The 13907-nt window shown below is 40.0% G+C and overlaps 1 protein-coding gene across 2 annotated transcripts in view; it reads right to left on the minus strand.

Moving 5' to 3' along the window:
- LOC308051366 (ubiquitin-associated protein 2-like) overlaps window positions 1-13907 on the minus strand; it is a 131974-nt gene that overhangs the window by 32132 nt on the left and 85935 nt on the right. For both annotated transcript variants that reach the window (XM_080361750.1, XM_080361749.1), the window contains exons 16-21: window positions 13042-13252; window positions 11830-11869; window positions 9274-9457; window positions 6189-6255; window positions 4474-4669; window positions 3422-3513 (exon numbers count right to left, since the gene is read on the minus strand). In XM_080361750.1, coding sequence (XP_080217876.1) covers window positions 3422-3513; window positions 4474-4669; window positions 6189-6255; window positions 9274-9457; window positions 11830-11869; window positions 13042-13252 — 790 coding nt within the window. The remainder of the gene's footprint in view (window positions 1-3421; window positions 3514-4473; window positions 4670-6188; window positions 6256-9273; window positions 9458-11829; window positions 11870-13041; window positions 13253-13907) is intronic.

Below are 13907 nucleotides of genomic sequence, written 5' to 3' on the forward strand. Positions count from 1 at the left end.
TCTGTCCAACAAGCAAGAGGTTCAGGATGTGGAATGCAGCAACTTCAGGAATGAGGGGAAATGGCAGCAAGTTCCTGCCCGGTGCAGAAGGAGGAGGATTCCTACTCTGACCACCTCACCCTCCCAGGTTCCCTTGCAAAACAGGTATGAGGCCTTGCAAGTGGAAGCAAACAACAACACTGAGGGAGGTGGTTCCACTGAGTTGGAGGTGCTGCAGGGATAAGTCATCCTGCACCTTCCATCAAAACAGCTCCCACCAAGAAAAAAAGATGGGTTGTGGTTGTAGGAAACTCCCTTCTAAAGGGAACAGAAGGCCCTAAATGCAAGCCAGACCCACTTCTTAGGGAAGTCTGCTGTCTCCCCGGGGCCAGGGTTAAAGATGTTAGAAGGAAACTTCCTGCCCTGGTTAGGCCCTCAGACTACTACCCACTAATAATTTTTCAGGGGGGCAGTGATGAAACTGAAAAGGGAAAACTAAAGATGATCAAGAGAGACTTCAGGGCCTTGGGATGACTGGTCAAGGGATCAGGAGCACAAGTAGTGTTTTCCTCTATCCCCACTTGAGAAGGTTGATGATAGGGTTGAGTGGCTATGGGTAAGAATCAAGGGGAAGGGCAACAAGGCAGATATCCTGGTGGGGGTCTGTTACAGACCACCCAACCAGGATGAAGAGACATGAAATATTCTGCAGGCAGCTGGGAGAAGTCTCACGATTGCTAGCCCTTGTTCTTGTGAGGGGCTTCAACTTACCAGATGTCTGCTGGAAATACAACACAGCAGAGAGGAAGCAGTCTAGGAGGCTCCTGCAGTGCATGGAAGACAACTTCCTGACACAGCTGGTTAGTGAGCCTACCAGGGAAGGAACCCCACTGGATCTGTTGTTTGTAAACAGAGAAGGGCTTGTGGGCAATGTGTCAGTTGGAGGTTGCCTTGGGTATAGTGTTCATGAAATTAATGAGTTTACTATCCTTGGAGAAGTTAGAAGGGTGGTCAGCAGAACTGTTACTTTGGACTTCAAAGGGCAGACTTTGACCTGTTCAGAAGGCTGGTTGGCAGTCCCTTGGGAGACAGTCCTGAAGGACAAAGGAGTCCAGGAAGGCTGGTCTCTCTTAAATAAGGTGATCTTAGAGGCACAGGAGCAGGCTGTCCCTGTGTGCCGGAAGGTGAGCCAGTGGGGAAGAAGGCCAGCCTGGCTGAATAGAGCTGCGTCTGGAACGTAGGAATAAAAAGAGAATTTACAACCTTTGGAAGGAGGGGCAGGCCACTCAAGAGTAATACAAGAACTCTGTGAGGTTATGCAGGGAGAAAATCAGAAGGGCCAAAGCCCAACTAGAGCTGAGTCTGGCCACTGCTGTGAAAGGGAACAAGAAATGTTTCTATAAATATATTAGCAACAAGAGGAGGGCTAAGGAGAATCTCCATCCCCTGATGGATGCAGAGGGAAACAGTGACAGAGGATGAGTGAAAGGCTGAGGTACTAAATGCTGTGTTTGCCTCAGTCTTTAATAGTCAGAACAGTTGTGCTCCAGGTACCCAGCCCCCTGAGCCAGAAGACAGGGATGGGGTGCAGAATGAAGCTCCAATAATCCAAGGGGAAATAGTTAGTGACCTGCTACAACACTTGGACACCCACAAGTCTATGGGGCCAGATGGGATACACCCAAGGGTGCTGAGGAAGCTGGCAGAGGTGATCACTGAGCCACTTTCCATTATCTACAAGCAATCCTGGCTAACTAGGGAGGACCCAGTTGACTGGAAGTTGGCTAACATGACACCCATCTACAAGAAGGGCTGGAAGGATGATCCGGGGAACTACAGGCACTTACAAGAGAACCATATAATCAGGCCCAGTCAACATGGGTTATGAAAGGCAGGTCCTGCTTGACCAACCTGATCTCCTTCTGTGAGAACATGACCCACCTAGTAGATGAGGGAAAGGCTGTGGATGTTGTGTACTTAGACTTCAGTAAGGCCTTTGACACCATATCCCACACCATTCTCCTGGAGGAGCTGGCAGCTCATGGCCAGGATGGGTGTACTCTGTGATGGATAAAGAATTGGCTAGATGGCTGGGCCCAAAGAGTTGTGGTGAATGGAGCTAAATCCAGTTGGTGGCTGGTCACGAGTGGTATTCCCCAGGGCTCAATATTGGGGCCAGTCCTGTTTAATCTCTTTATCAATGATCTGGATGAGGGGATTGAGTGCACCCTCAGTAAGTTTGGAGATGACACCAAATTGGGTGGGAGTGTTGATCTGCTGGAGGGTAGGATGGCCATACAGAGGGATCTGGACTGGCTGGATCATTGGGCTGAGGCCAATTGTATGAGGTTTAACAAGGCCAAGTGCCGGGTCCTGCACTTGGGTCATAACAAGCCCATGAATGCCACAGGCTTGGGGAAGAGTGGCTGGAAAGCTGCCTGGCAGAGATGGATCTGGGGGTGTTGATTGACAGCCGGCTGAATATGAGCCAGCAGTGTGCCCAGGTGGCCAAAAAGGCCACCAGCATCCTGGCTTGTATCAGGAATAGTGTGGCCAGCAGGACTAGAGAAGTGACTGTGCCACTGTACTCAGCGCTGGTGAGGCCCCACCTTGAACACTGTGTTCAGTTTTGGGCCCCTCATCATAAGAAAGACATTGAAGTACTAGAAAGAGTGCAGAGGAGGGCAATGAAGCTGGTGAGGGGCCTGGAACACAAGTCTAATGAGGAGTGGTTGAGGGACCTGGGGCTGTTTAGCCTGGAGAAAAGGAGGCTGAGGGGAGACCTTATTCCTGTCTACAACTACTTGAAAGTGGGATGTAGCATGGAGGGTGTTGGTCTCTTCTCCCAAGTAGCAAGTGATAGGACAAGAGGAAATGGCCTCAAGTTGTGCCAGGGGAGGTTTAGATTGGATATTAGGAAAAAAATCTTCACGGAAAGGATTTTCAGGCATTGGAACAGGCTGCCCAGGGAAGCGGTGGAGTCACCATCCCTGGAGGTGTTTAAAAGGCATTTAGACGAGGTTCTTAGGGACATGGTTTAGTGCTAGAGTTAGGTTAGGTTAGGTTATGGTTGGACTCAATCTTGACAGTCTCTTCCAACCAAAATGATTCTATGATTCTATGAAATCTATTCCAGTAACACAAACCTGATGAATAATTTTACTCAAAGGGCCTAAAACCTGATACCACTGAAAACCATAGCAACACACATTTAGCTTCAGCAGCAGCCAAATCAGGTCTGTACCACACAGTTCTGCAGTTTACTATCAACATTAAACCCTCATTGAATACATTTTGCATATTCTTCAGCATTTAGAACAAGAATTCCAGGTGCAACATGTGCCAACAGAAATGCCTTGGCATAGACAGCAGCAACAGCACTAGAGGGCCCACTTGCACCAAGGATTAAGCAGTTAAGGACAGGAACAATTAAATTGCTTACTGGGTAGGCAGGCAGAAGTCCTCCAGGTCCCACAATATACTGGTTATGCAACAAGGGTGGTACACCTTGAGGCAGGTTTGGGGGAGCTTTGCCTGTAGAATCGAAATACAGACACTTTAACAAGCCTTTGGAAAAGGCTTCAGCATTGAGACAAGATAGCTCACAAGCCCTGGTGACTGCGCTGTCATAGCTTGTAAAGAGCAGAACTACACAAAAGAATTTTGTGCTGGTTGATGAAAATACTCAAAATAGCGTGAAGAGTTTAACCATGCCTCAAGGAAGGGAAAGCACAGAGTATCCAAGACTGAAAACAGTCCCATCAGAGAACAGTCTGATTTTGTCATTTACTTTGTCCAAGAGGATTACAAGAATTACAGGAACTTCTCCTTTCCTCAGTCCTCTCCTGAAGGCAAAATTCAGGCATTGTTCTCAGTCAAAGAGAGGAAATTCTCTCCTTTCATTTTGTGCCCTTCATAGGATTTCCTTTTAATAGTTCAGGTTGATTAGAGAAGCAAGAGAGAATTTAGCATTGCTTCCACTTCAGTGCAAGAAGCCTTCCCATCTTCTCTCTTTGTGGACCCTTTTTCTAAAGTGCTATTTGTTGTGGAATGACCCAGACATCTTTTTCCTTTCTGTAGATGTGGCGGTAGGGATGTGGCATATGATGATGAGGACACTGAAGTATATTTTGATACTGCCAAATGAATTCAAGTCACAGAGAAGACCAAAATTAAAGCTAATGTGAACTCACAGCCAAGAACTGATCACAACCTGGAACATAAACTGGGAGAATCTCCTAGCTCAAAACTTATCAACTGCTCTGGTATTTGTCTATAAAGCTCTTTGGGGATGGAATGTGCTATATAAATGCCACATAACACCCTAACAAGTATTTCAAATACACAAAACCAGGAAACTTTAGTTAGCAAATAAAGTATGATAGTCAAGAGTGTGGATTTCTTAGTGCAGTTAATGGCTAATGAGATGTTCAATTGACAGCCCTGCTGACTGAAGTTCTCTGTCTATCCATGTGATATGTTAATATTGCAAACCTGAAGACACTAAGGGAGCTGCCCGTGTGGTAGCAGCTGGTATAGACACACTGGTAACACTCAGGCCAAGGCTGTTTGTAGTGTTGATATTGCTTGCCATGTTGACAACTGAAGAAGTGGTGCTAGTGGCTGGGGTTGAAATAGTTGAAAAGGTTGTTGAAGGCTGGAGCGAAGTTGTGTTCTCAACACTAGTGTGCTAGAAAGGAGACAAAAAAAAATTAGGATCACATAGCAAATAAACCACAGTGGAAGATGCTGGGAAAACAAAAAAACACAAAAACAAACAAAAACAAACAAAAAAACCCACAAAAAAACCAACAACAAAAACCAAAAAACAAACAAAAAAAAACCAAACGACAAAAAAACAACAACAAAAAAAAATCCACACCAAAACCAACCCCAAAAACAACAAAAAAACACACAAAAAACCACCACGAACAAAAACACACAACAAAAAACAACAACAAAACAACACACACCACACCAAAACAAAACAACAAAACCACAACCAAAATCGAAAATCTTTAAACTAACAGTAGCACATGGAAAATAAAAAGATATGCATTATCTGTGTACCAAGCAAGTAACTAAGTTGCATGCTTGTGATTTTTAAGTACTCAAAGAAAATTATTACATGAGAGTTAAATTCAAACCACTATATCAGCACAAAATTATACCACAGTAACTCAAATGTCACTCAATTGCATTATTTCATGCCCTTTGCTTGTATACTCCTTTAAGGTAGTACTTGTTATGTTAAATAAACTCTCATATTCTTCCAAAAGACAATATTTGTTTTCAAAACACAGTACACTGCTATTGTGATTTCCTCAATGCACTTGTGAAATTTAAAAGATTACAACTGCAGTGCCTCACAACAGAGTCAATGTGGTAAACTGAAATGCAGATCAGATGTATTACAGGAACACATGAGGATAAAGGAGTTCCTGGTTCGAATCCAGCACAATACAGTGCCTTAGCTGTAAGCTGATCACACCTGCAAAACAGTGTCATCAACACACAGAAGCCAAAACAACTCTGACAACAGAAAAGAAGGACATTTGGTAAGTGTGAATTTTTAAGTTACATATTCAGTAGGGATAGAACATTACATACCAAAATACAGGCATAAAGAAAAGCAGTAACTGATCTGAACAACCCAACTGGGACTGTACACAGAACAAGGCAGTATCTCTCTGACTCTTGTTTGTGCAACCTCATCTAGAGCACTGTGTTCACTACCATTTGCCTTATTACCTTGAATGCATTAAATACACAGGTGACAACAATGCCACATGGTATACTCTAAAATCATCTGTCATGAGGCATCGCCTGTGTTTTGCCAGCTAACCTCTCCAGCAGAGACTGCTAACAGTCCACATTTTGGAGAAGTTTCAGACAGTTGCTTCTAAAGATCTTTTTTTTAATAATTTTTTACAAGAAATTTTTTCTTTATTCCATTCCTCCTTGCTGGCACAAAAATTTCCTATACAGTTGTGTGACTGGCAAGTCTCTGTAATAGCTATTCCTGATCTAGTACAAATCACAAGTGATAAAGACTTTTTTTACTACTAGAGGGCTGGCAGTCCTTCCCTGAGAGAAGGTTCTTGTTTTGGTTCTTCGCATACTGGAACACAATGAACTTTAAGAGAGGGTCTTAATCATCAGATAAACTGACTATATGCCAAATGTGTTGAAATGCAAATAGAACTTACTGCATGTGATGGGTCTGAAGACAACACTGAGGCAGGGGAGAGGCCGCTCTGATGATTGGAAAGGGAGCTAGAAAGAAATTGCAAAGAATAAAAATAATTTTTACTAGAACATTTTTAATACATATATGTATGTGTATATACACACATATATTTATACAAACACAGAGTAGGTAACAGGATATTAGTTAAAGAATAAAAATTGTATATATGTGTATACACATATACACAGAGTAGGATATTAAGGAAAGAATTGTCAGTAGGGGTGTGTATATATATACACATATATATGTGTGTGTATATATGCACACCCCTACAGACATTTTTTCCTTTAACTAATATCCTACTATTTGATGAAAAAAAATGAAGTACAGAGACAACTATTACTAACAAGAAACATCTAAAACACCATTCATTTGTATTTATCGATTTACTATATTTTTAGAAAAACAATAGCTGCTTCAGGAAGGAGGACAAGGAATTACTGGAGGGAGTCCAGCATAAAGCTACAAAGATGATGAGGGGACTGGAGCATCTTTCTTATGAGGAGAGACTGAGAGAGCTCGGTCTGTTCAGCCTGGAGAAGAGAAAGCTGAGATGGAGATGGGCTCTTATCAATGCTTATACATATCTCCAGGGTGGGTGTCAAGAGGATGGACCAGACTCCTTTCAGTGGTGCCCAATGATAGGATGAGGGGCAACAGACTGAAGCATAGGAGGTTCCATCTGAATATGAGGAGAAACTTCTTTACTTTGAAGTGCCAGAGCCCTGGACCAGGCTGCCCAGAGAGGCTGTGGAGTCTCCTTCTCTGGAGACATTCAAAACCCACCTGGACATGTTCCTGTGTGATCAGCTCTGGTGAACCTGCTTCAGCAGGTGGGTTTGACTAGATGATCTCCAGAGGTCACTTCCAACCCCAACCATTCTGTGATTCTGTGAATTATGTAGCAACAACTCCAAAATATGCCAAGTCCAAAACCAGAAGAAGGTTCATACAACACATGGCTTCTTTCTCATTCTTTCCCTGAGCAACTACTGCTGCCTGCCACGGAGTACAGGTATTAATTAGATGAGACAGTGCTTTGTTTTGACTTACTATGGTATTTCTCACATAACCTACATAACATTAGTTCAACAAATTAGAACTACAAGGTATTTGCCCCATAACTCTGCCAAAAGCCCCACCACACTCTCAAAAGATGGGGTCAAAAAAAAAGTAAATGAAGAGCATCTGTGAAAGCCCCAAAAAATAGCCATACTACTACAGAATCTGTCAATTTAATCAAGGTCAGTTCATACCACTACACCCCACCAAAAGCCATTTACTCTTTCTAAAGATGAATCAGAACTATCAGTTCAGTTTTATACATAAACTGCAAAATATGCAAAGAAATAAACCCCTGATGAAAAACATCTGCAGATAACTTCATTTGTGGAAGCAACTCTGCTTTAGCACCATCTTTTTTCCCTGGATAACCAGGCCTGTGAACTTTTGGCAGTAACAGCAGCACCAACATTCATCTGTAATCCAAAGATCTTTATATGTCTCCCTGAAAGGTGACTGAAACTGGTTCTTAAACATTTACACTGATGGAAGTTATACCTTACATTCGAAATCAAGAACATAACTTATAGTACAGTATGGAATAAACAAAATGAACACTGAACAAAGGCAAACGAAACAAAAATATGTATGGTTTGTTGCTCAAAAAGCCCCTCCTCATGTGAAATCAGAAGCAAGAGAGATCCTAACCATAACAAGAGAGATCCAAACATTTTAGTGTTCTCTATGGAAACAGTCACAAGAAAATACAGCAGTTTTCATAACAAAGCTGCAGGCTAAATTATATGCCCTAATTTAAGGGCAAACACTTACTGCAGCTCTTCAAGGTATGGGACCAGAATAAATCTTTGCAGTTTCACAGATTAATTTTACTTCAACTCATTAAAACTGTTTCCCATCTGCAGGAATTAGAATGATACCACTTCAGACAGCAAGGAAATAAATGGTTCAGTCCAACATATGATTTTAAACCACTCCCTCACCCACTCTGCCTGGCTCTTATAATATACCTTAATTGACCATCTGGCCTACGGTAAAGATGCAGACAAGATCTGCCAGCACAACCAAGTCAGATATGCTTGGAATTCCGGAATCATCTTTTCATGGTGCTTGGTATCTGTCCAACAGCATCAATCCTCCAACTAAAATTTCTACCAATGTACACAGCTTTTCAACAAACAAATGTAGGGAGAAGATGTTTCTAATGTGAATGGAGTAATTCTTGTTATTTGACACATTTACCATTTCTTCCAACAGAAAACACTAGCATATTAAAAGAAAATCAACCACATCCTAAATGTGAAACAGAAAAAATCCTACGATAGCCCATCAAATTAGTTTCTTATATTAACAAATACAGTACAAAGGTGAGTATTAAAATATAACTCAACCAGTATAGCCTCAGATGTCACCTGCCTGAGGATGAAGCTCAAGTAACAGGCACTGAAAAATCAGACAGATAGTTCAAATAAACTAAGCTGTGCTAAATGTACTTCCAAGGAACACCAATCTGATATTTGAAAGTTTCTTAAGGAAATGTCTTAGAAAAAGAAAAAACACACACTGTCCCTGTGGAATTATTTCCGTGTTGTGTTTTGTTTGTTTGTTGTTGTTTTTTTTTAATAAATACAAATATAAATGAAACTATAATATTTCAAAAATAGCCAAGAAGTAAACTGTTATGGAATGATTTCAAACATATGACACTAAACAAACAGCAGGCACTGTGGACAAAGTAGGAAAAACAAAGTAGTGGAATCAATTTAACTGGCATGATTGAAGCAAGAGCCCCTTGAAAGAAAGTTGTTTATATACCATGAAAACTTGAGGGCAGCAGCTGCTGTCATTAAGAGGCATCCCAGAGCTCATACTTTGCAACCAGAAACATCCTGGTCTCTCTCCTAACTCTAGTTAATGTCAGAAAAGGGGACCCTTGTGTCTGACAGTCCCATATGCAATAACCCTCATGTTTGCCCTTTCCCCAAAATTGAACTCCTTTCACTTTATCACAATTCCTACTGTACCTGCTTAACTGGGAAAGTGAGCTGCTGGCTAAATCACTGGACTGAGGCAAGCTGGGCAATGTTGCTGCATGCTGCGATGCTGAAGGCAGAAGTGAAGCAGTGGTGGATATCACACTAGGCAGAGAACCAACAGAAGGTAGCGAAGGAGAAGGCTCTGTCTTGGGCACTAGAACTGATGAAGTAGCTGCAACGAGTTAAAAAGAGGCATTCAAAAAACAAATTCCAACATACCTGACACCCCAGTCTGGATCCAGGAACACAACAGTATTCTCTCCTTTGTTTACAAAAACTTGACTACTAAGAACCAGTAACAATATCAAGCAATCTGGCTATTAAGGAAAATTCAAACAGCAACAGATAATTTTTTCCCTTTAAGCTCTTCACCTGCAATAGATTTATAATTTTCACTGCTACACATGTAATAAACTACAGTCTTCTGCACTTCACCTCCCACTATCTGGATTACTAACTTTTGCTCACAAGTCAATCCTCATTTTAAAATTCCTTGCATTGGGTTCTGCGAACAAATGTCATTTGCACTTTTCAAGGCACTGTAAAATCCGCTTTTACCTACAGCTCTGATTCTTCAGTCCAACCTACTCAGCACCTTTGATTTTTGAGACTCGGATCGCTGGAGTACAAGGCTACACACAACTTACCAGTTTGAAGAACTGCATCAAATGTGTAATGCAGTAGAATTAAAAAAAGCTACAATAAAAGGTCACAATTGAGCACAGCATTAAGCACTTTTAATGGCTAAAGAGTTGTCAAATATTGTCTTACTTTGTTTGACCTAGACAAAAAAAAGCATTTAGCATTAATATTACTTTTGAGTCTACACAGAGTAGAACTTGTTTACCACAGATGTGCCTTTCCAAAGCATTACTATACTGTAATAAACCACTGAACAACTCTACTGCCCAACATAATACCAAGCTGTTTCTACACTTTTTTTTTGTCAGTGACAAACAGAAACATAGTTATGAAGAAGGCAACTGTATCACCTGATACCTCCTGGCAAGATACATGTAAAAATAAGCAAATAACATTTACGACTCTCAATACATTTAGAGCAGGGTTCCCTTCTTGAAGTAAAAGTAGATGCCCTCAATACAAGGGACAGAATCACCATATTCAATAAGACCCCTTACAAGATGTCTGAACTCAGTGTGCAAAACAAAGAAAACCAGAAGACAAGTAGGATGGTCAGAATTATAACACAGCAATCACACTTTGAACTAAGGGTTTAGGAAGCATGAGATCTGGATATTAAAGGACAACAGCAGCGAAGATGAGAGATGAACAACTAAGAACATTATCAGCACATACATAAGGGAAAAGGTCAGTACTTTCAAATGTTAAGAAGAGAGAATTTCAAAATAGTTTGGATGCATGAACTAGATATATGGAAGAAAACTGATTCCAGTTTATGTGCTTGAGATACAGAAAAAAACCAAAAGTGTTCTCAAGAGAGAACTGGCATAGAAAAAAGACTAATAAAGCCATTAAAGAATAATTACAAAAATATTAGGAATTCTCAGATCTTTGTTTTCTATAGCAAAAAGACAAGTCCTGTAGTGAATTTTAGAAATTGTTTATTAATACTGTACATGAATAAGAAAGTTTTCCACTTGAAAAGTTGTTTTTATATATAACAATCTTTTAAGTGGCAACTCTTTGGGCATACACACTCCTTCTGCTCATTTAAATTGAACTTGGCACTAACAAAACACTGTTTACAGGTCTGAATACTCAACTTCTTTCTACTCAGAAGTATAAAAAAAAGACTGCCCCACTAATGACCTACCCGAAGAGATGTTTAAGAGGAGGACAGACCTACAATTGAAAGTGTTGGAATTCCAAAAGATGTTAATTCACACCACTGCCCTTGAAAACTTCCACAGAGCAGCATATAAAGGTCAGAAGAGTATTACAATTATTTTAACTCCAGGAAGAGCATTGTAGGCGTGCTACAAGTAAAATACCACATTAGAAACAGGCCAAGATGAAGATAACAGTAATGCCTGTATCAGAGCCAGTACTGTTACTCCACTGTAAGGCAGCAAGCTACCCGGCAGAGGGAGCAGGTTAGTCACCCTTATTCCCCACGGGCTTGTAAACAGAGCATAAGTAGCATACCCAGTGAGAGGTGCATTCAAAGAATGTGAGTGACTTTGTTTCATTCCAGGTAAATGCTACTCACAGCTTCCCAATTGAGAACTGGAAGAACTGCTAAGAAATCTGATAGAAATTTTTAGTTTTATATTAATTTTTGGCACATAAATTAAAAAGAAAAAGCAGCAGCAAAGCAGCTTCTCTAATTCTAAGACTGCTTAGGTTTATAGATTTAATAGGGTTGCTTTCATACTTGAGTTTTAGTCAAAAACAAGCAGTATATCCTATGCAAGTACAAAAAACTCAAACAGGTCAGACAAAAATTAGCCAGTGAGAACAATATAAAACCTTAAACCAGATGTCACTGCTACAGTTGTGTGCACAGTAAGTAGTAGAGAAAGATCAGAAAGTCCTATGCACAACCAAGCTTTGTAAACTTACTGTCAAGAGTTGCCTGTGTTCTAACACCACTGTGCCCGTTCTGTAAACAAAGAAGAAATGAATAAATCACTTTAGAGGTATATTAAATTTTCAGACTGAATCACACATTGAACATGCTTCATGCAAAATTCTATATTCATTCTAAACTGAAAGACAAGAAAAGGCAGAAAATTAACTTGTTACTGCCTTTAAAAAAACCACAAAATTTTCTCAAGTGCAAGATGTTCTGAACATACAGAATTCCATACACTGCCCATACTATACCCATCAACAGGAGACCTTCCCATCTACTGTATATAATATTAACTTCAGGTTCACACCAATATGAAAGAAAGAATTGCATTAACATATAGAAAATGGTTCTGCTTTTGTTCTAATGCAACTCACAATTTTAACTATGCAAGTTACAGAGACACCATTTTATTTCCATTGTAAGATAACACTTGAGAAGCACCAGTTGTTTTTTGGATAACGCTGAAGTACAGAAGTAGATAGTCTACACTTGATCCTCACCAGTACATATGAGCTAGTGCAGAAGACAAGTGTGACTGAGCCATTACATAATAAAGGCCAGAAGTAAACAAACTTACTCTCACAAGTTCCTTAAACATTTAATAAATTATCTCAAAACAAACCTACGTTCCATATACAAAGAGAGTTGGTACTTTTGAATATCTCCCGAGAGAGATCCTCTCTGTCCTAGATTAGACTTCTCCCTATGCTTTTTAAAATAAAACACAAAACTAATTCCCACTGCTGTTTAAATCCAACAAAAGAGTAATGCTGGAGGGGCCACAAATAGTTTGGGATCCATTCGGTAGGTGCCATATATATTTAATAAATACTATACCTTTGGATAGAAACTGTCAAGTTATGGCAAAATACCATGATTAAAATTTACACATAGAGATAGTTAATTTTTTAAAAGCTAAGCTTCAGGGAAGGAAACTCAACTAGAATGTTAAGTGTTACTAAGAAAAAAGGTCAAACAGCAATTTAAGAAGTCAAAACCCATAAAATCAGAGGCTCTTATATCCCAAATACAAAATATGGCTACATGATAGGAAAAGAAAAAACAAATAACAGAGTGGACTTGGGAATCAAAAATACCACTTGGCTTGGTTAAAATATTAACATAGCAGGGTAATACAAGTATAACATGGATAAGAATATTTCACCTTTTCCAAGGTCTTATTTTTGAAATTCGCTCACCGTAACTGCAACAGGGATTGATTCAGATGGAGCCATGGAGCTTTGGTATGCTATCCTACTATGCACAGATGTCTGCTCATAGGAGGAAGTTGTTGTTACTGGGCTAGTGCTCTGGGATGAGCAGGTCAAACTGGAAGAGGTGATGGCAGAGGTTGTATAGGTGGACTCCTGTACTGTATTGGATACTGGCAAAGAGGTATTCGAAGGATCACTGGAAAAAGTAAAAATTATTTATCAACTTGGTAAATGACATTTCAAACACCTTAATGAACATATCGGCTCCCGTACAGTCATCTAGAACTACCTTAAACTATAAAATCTAATCATGAAAAAATACATAATTTTGCTTTGGTCCCCAGTAATCACTGCTTCAAAACCATCAGCTACACTAAGCACCATTCACCTTCCTCCTGCCAGCCCAACCAAAACAAGAGTTTACACACAAGCACTTTTCAGTCATGTTACTTCCACCCTCTCAAAGGATAAAATAACTATCATAATCTCTCTTTTTTAAACAACTAGATCCATAAAGCCTGGTATATGATGAGAAACAGTCTCTTTTTACAACAGAATTCTAATGTTACAGTAGCAGTCTAACAGAATGAACTATGCAAAGAGGAAAAAATACTTTAGAAAGTAAAACACTCCTGCATATTTTAAACAGCTTAAATCATTTATAGAACTAGAAATGAATGTGAAAGTTAATTTTTACTAGTATTTCTAAATTAACTTCAGGAAGCTTTTTACTGAAGCCAATTTTTTAATTAATAAGGAAGAAAAAAAATGTGTTACTGGTACACTGGCATTTATCATTGACTATTTTAGCACTTCAGTGAGCTTCTGCATATCTAAAGCCTGGCTTGTTT

Source organism: Nesoenas mayeri (assembly GCF_963082525.1).
Source record: "Nesoenas mayeri genome assembly, chromosome: W".
Lineage (NCBI taxonomy): Eukaryota > Metazoa > Chordata > Aves > Columbiformes > Columbidae > Nesoenas > Nesoenas mayeri.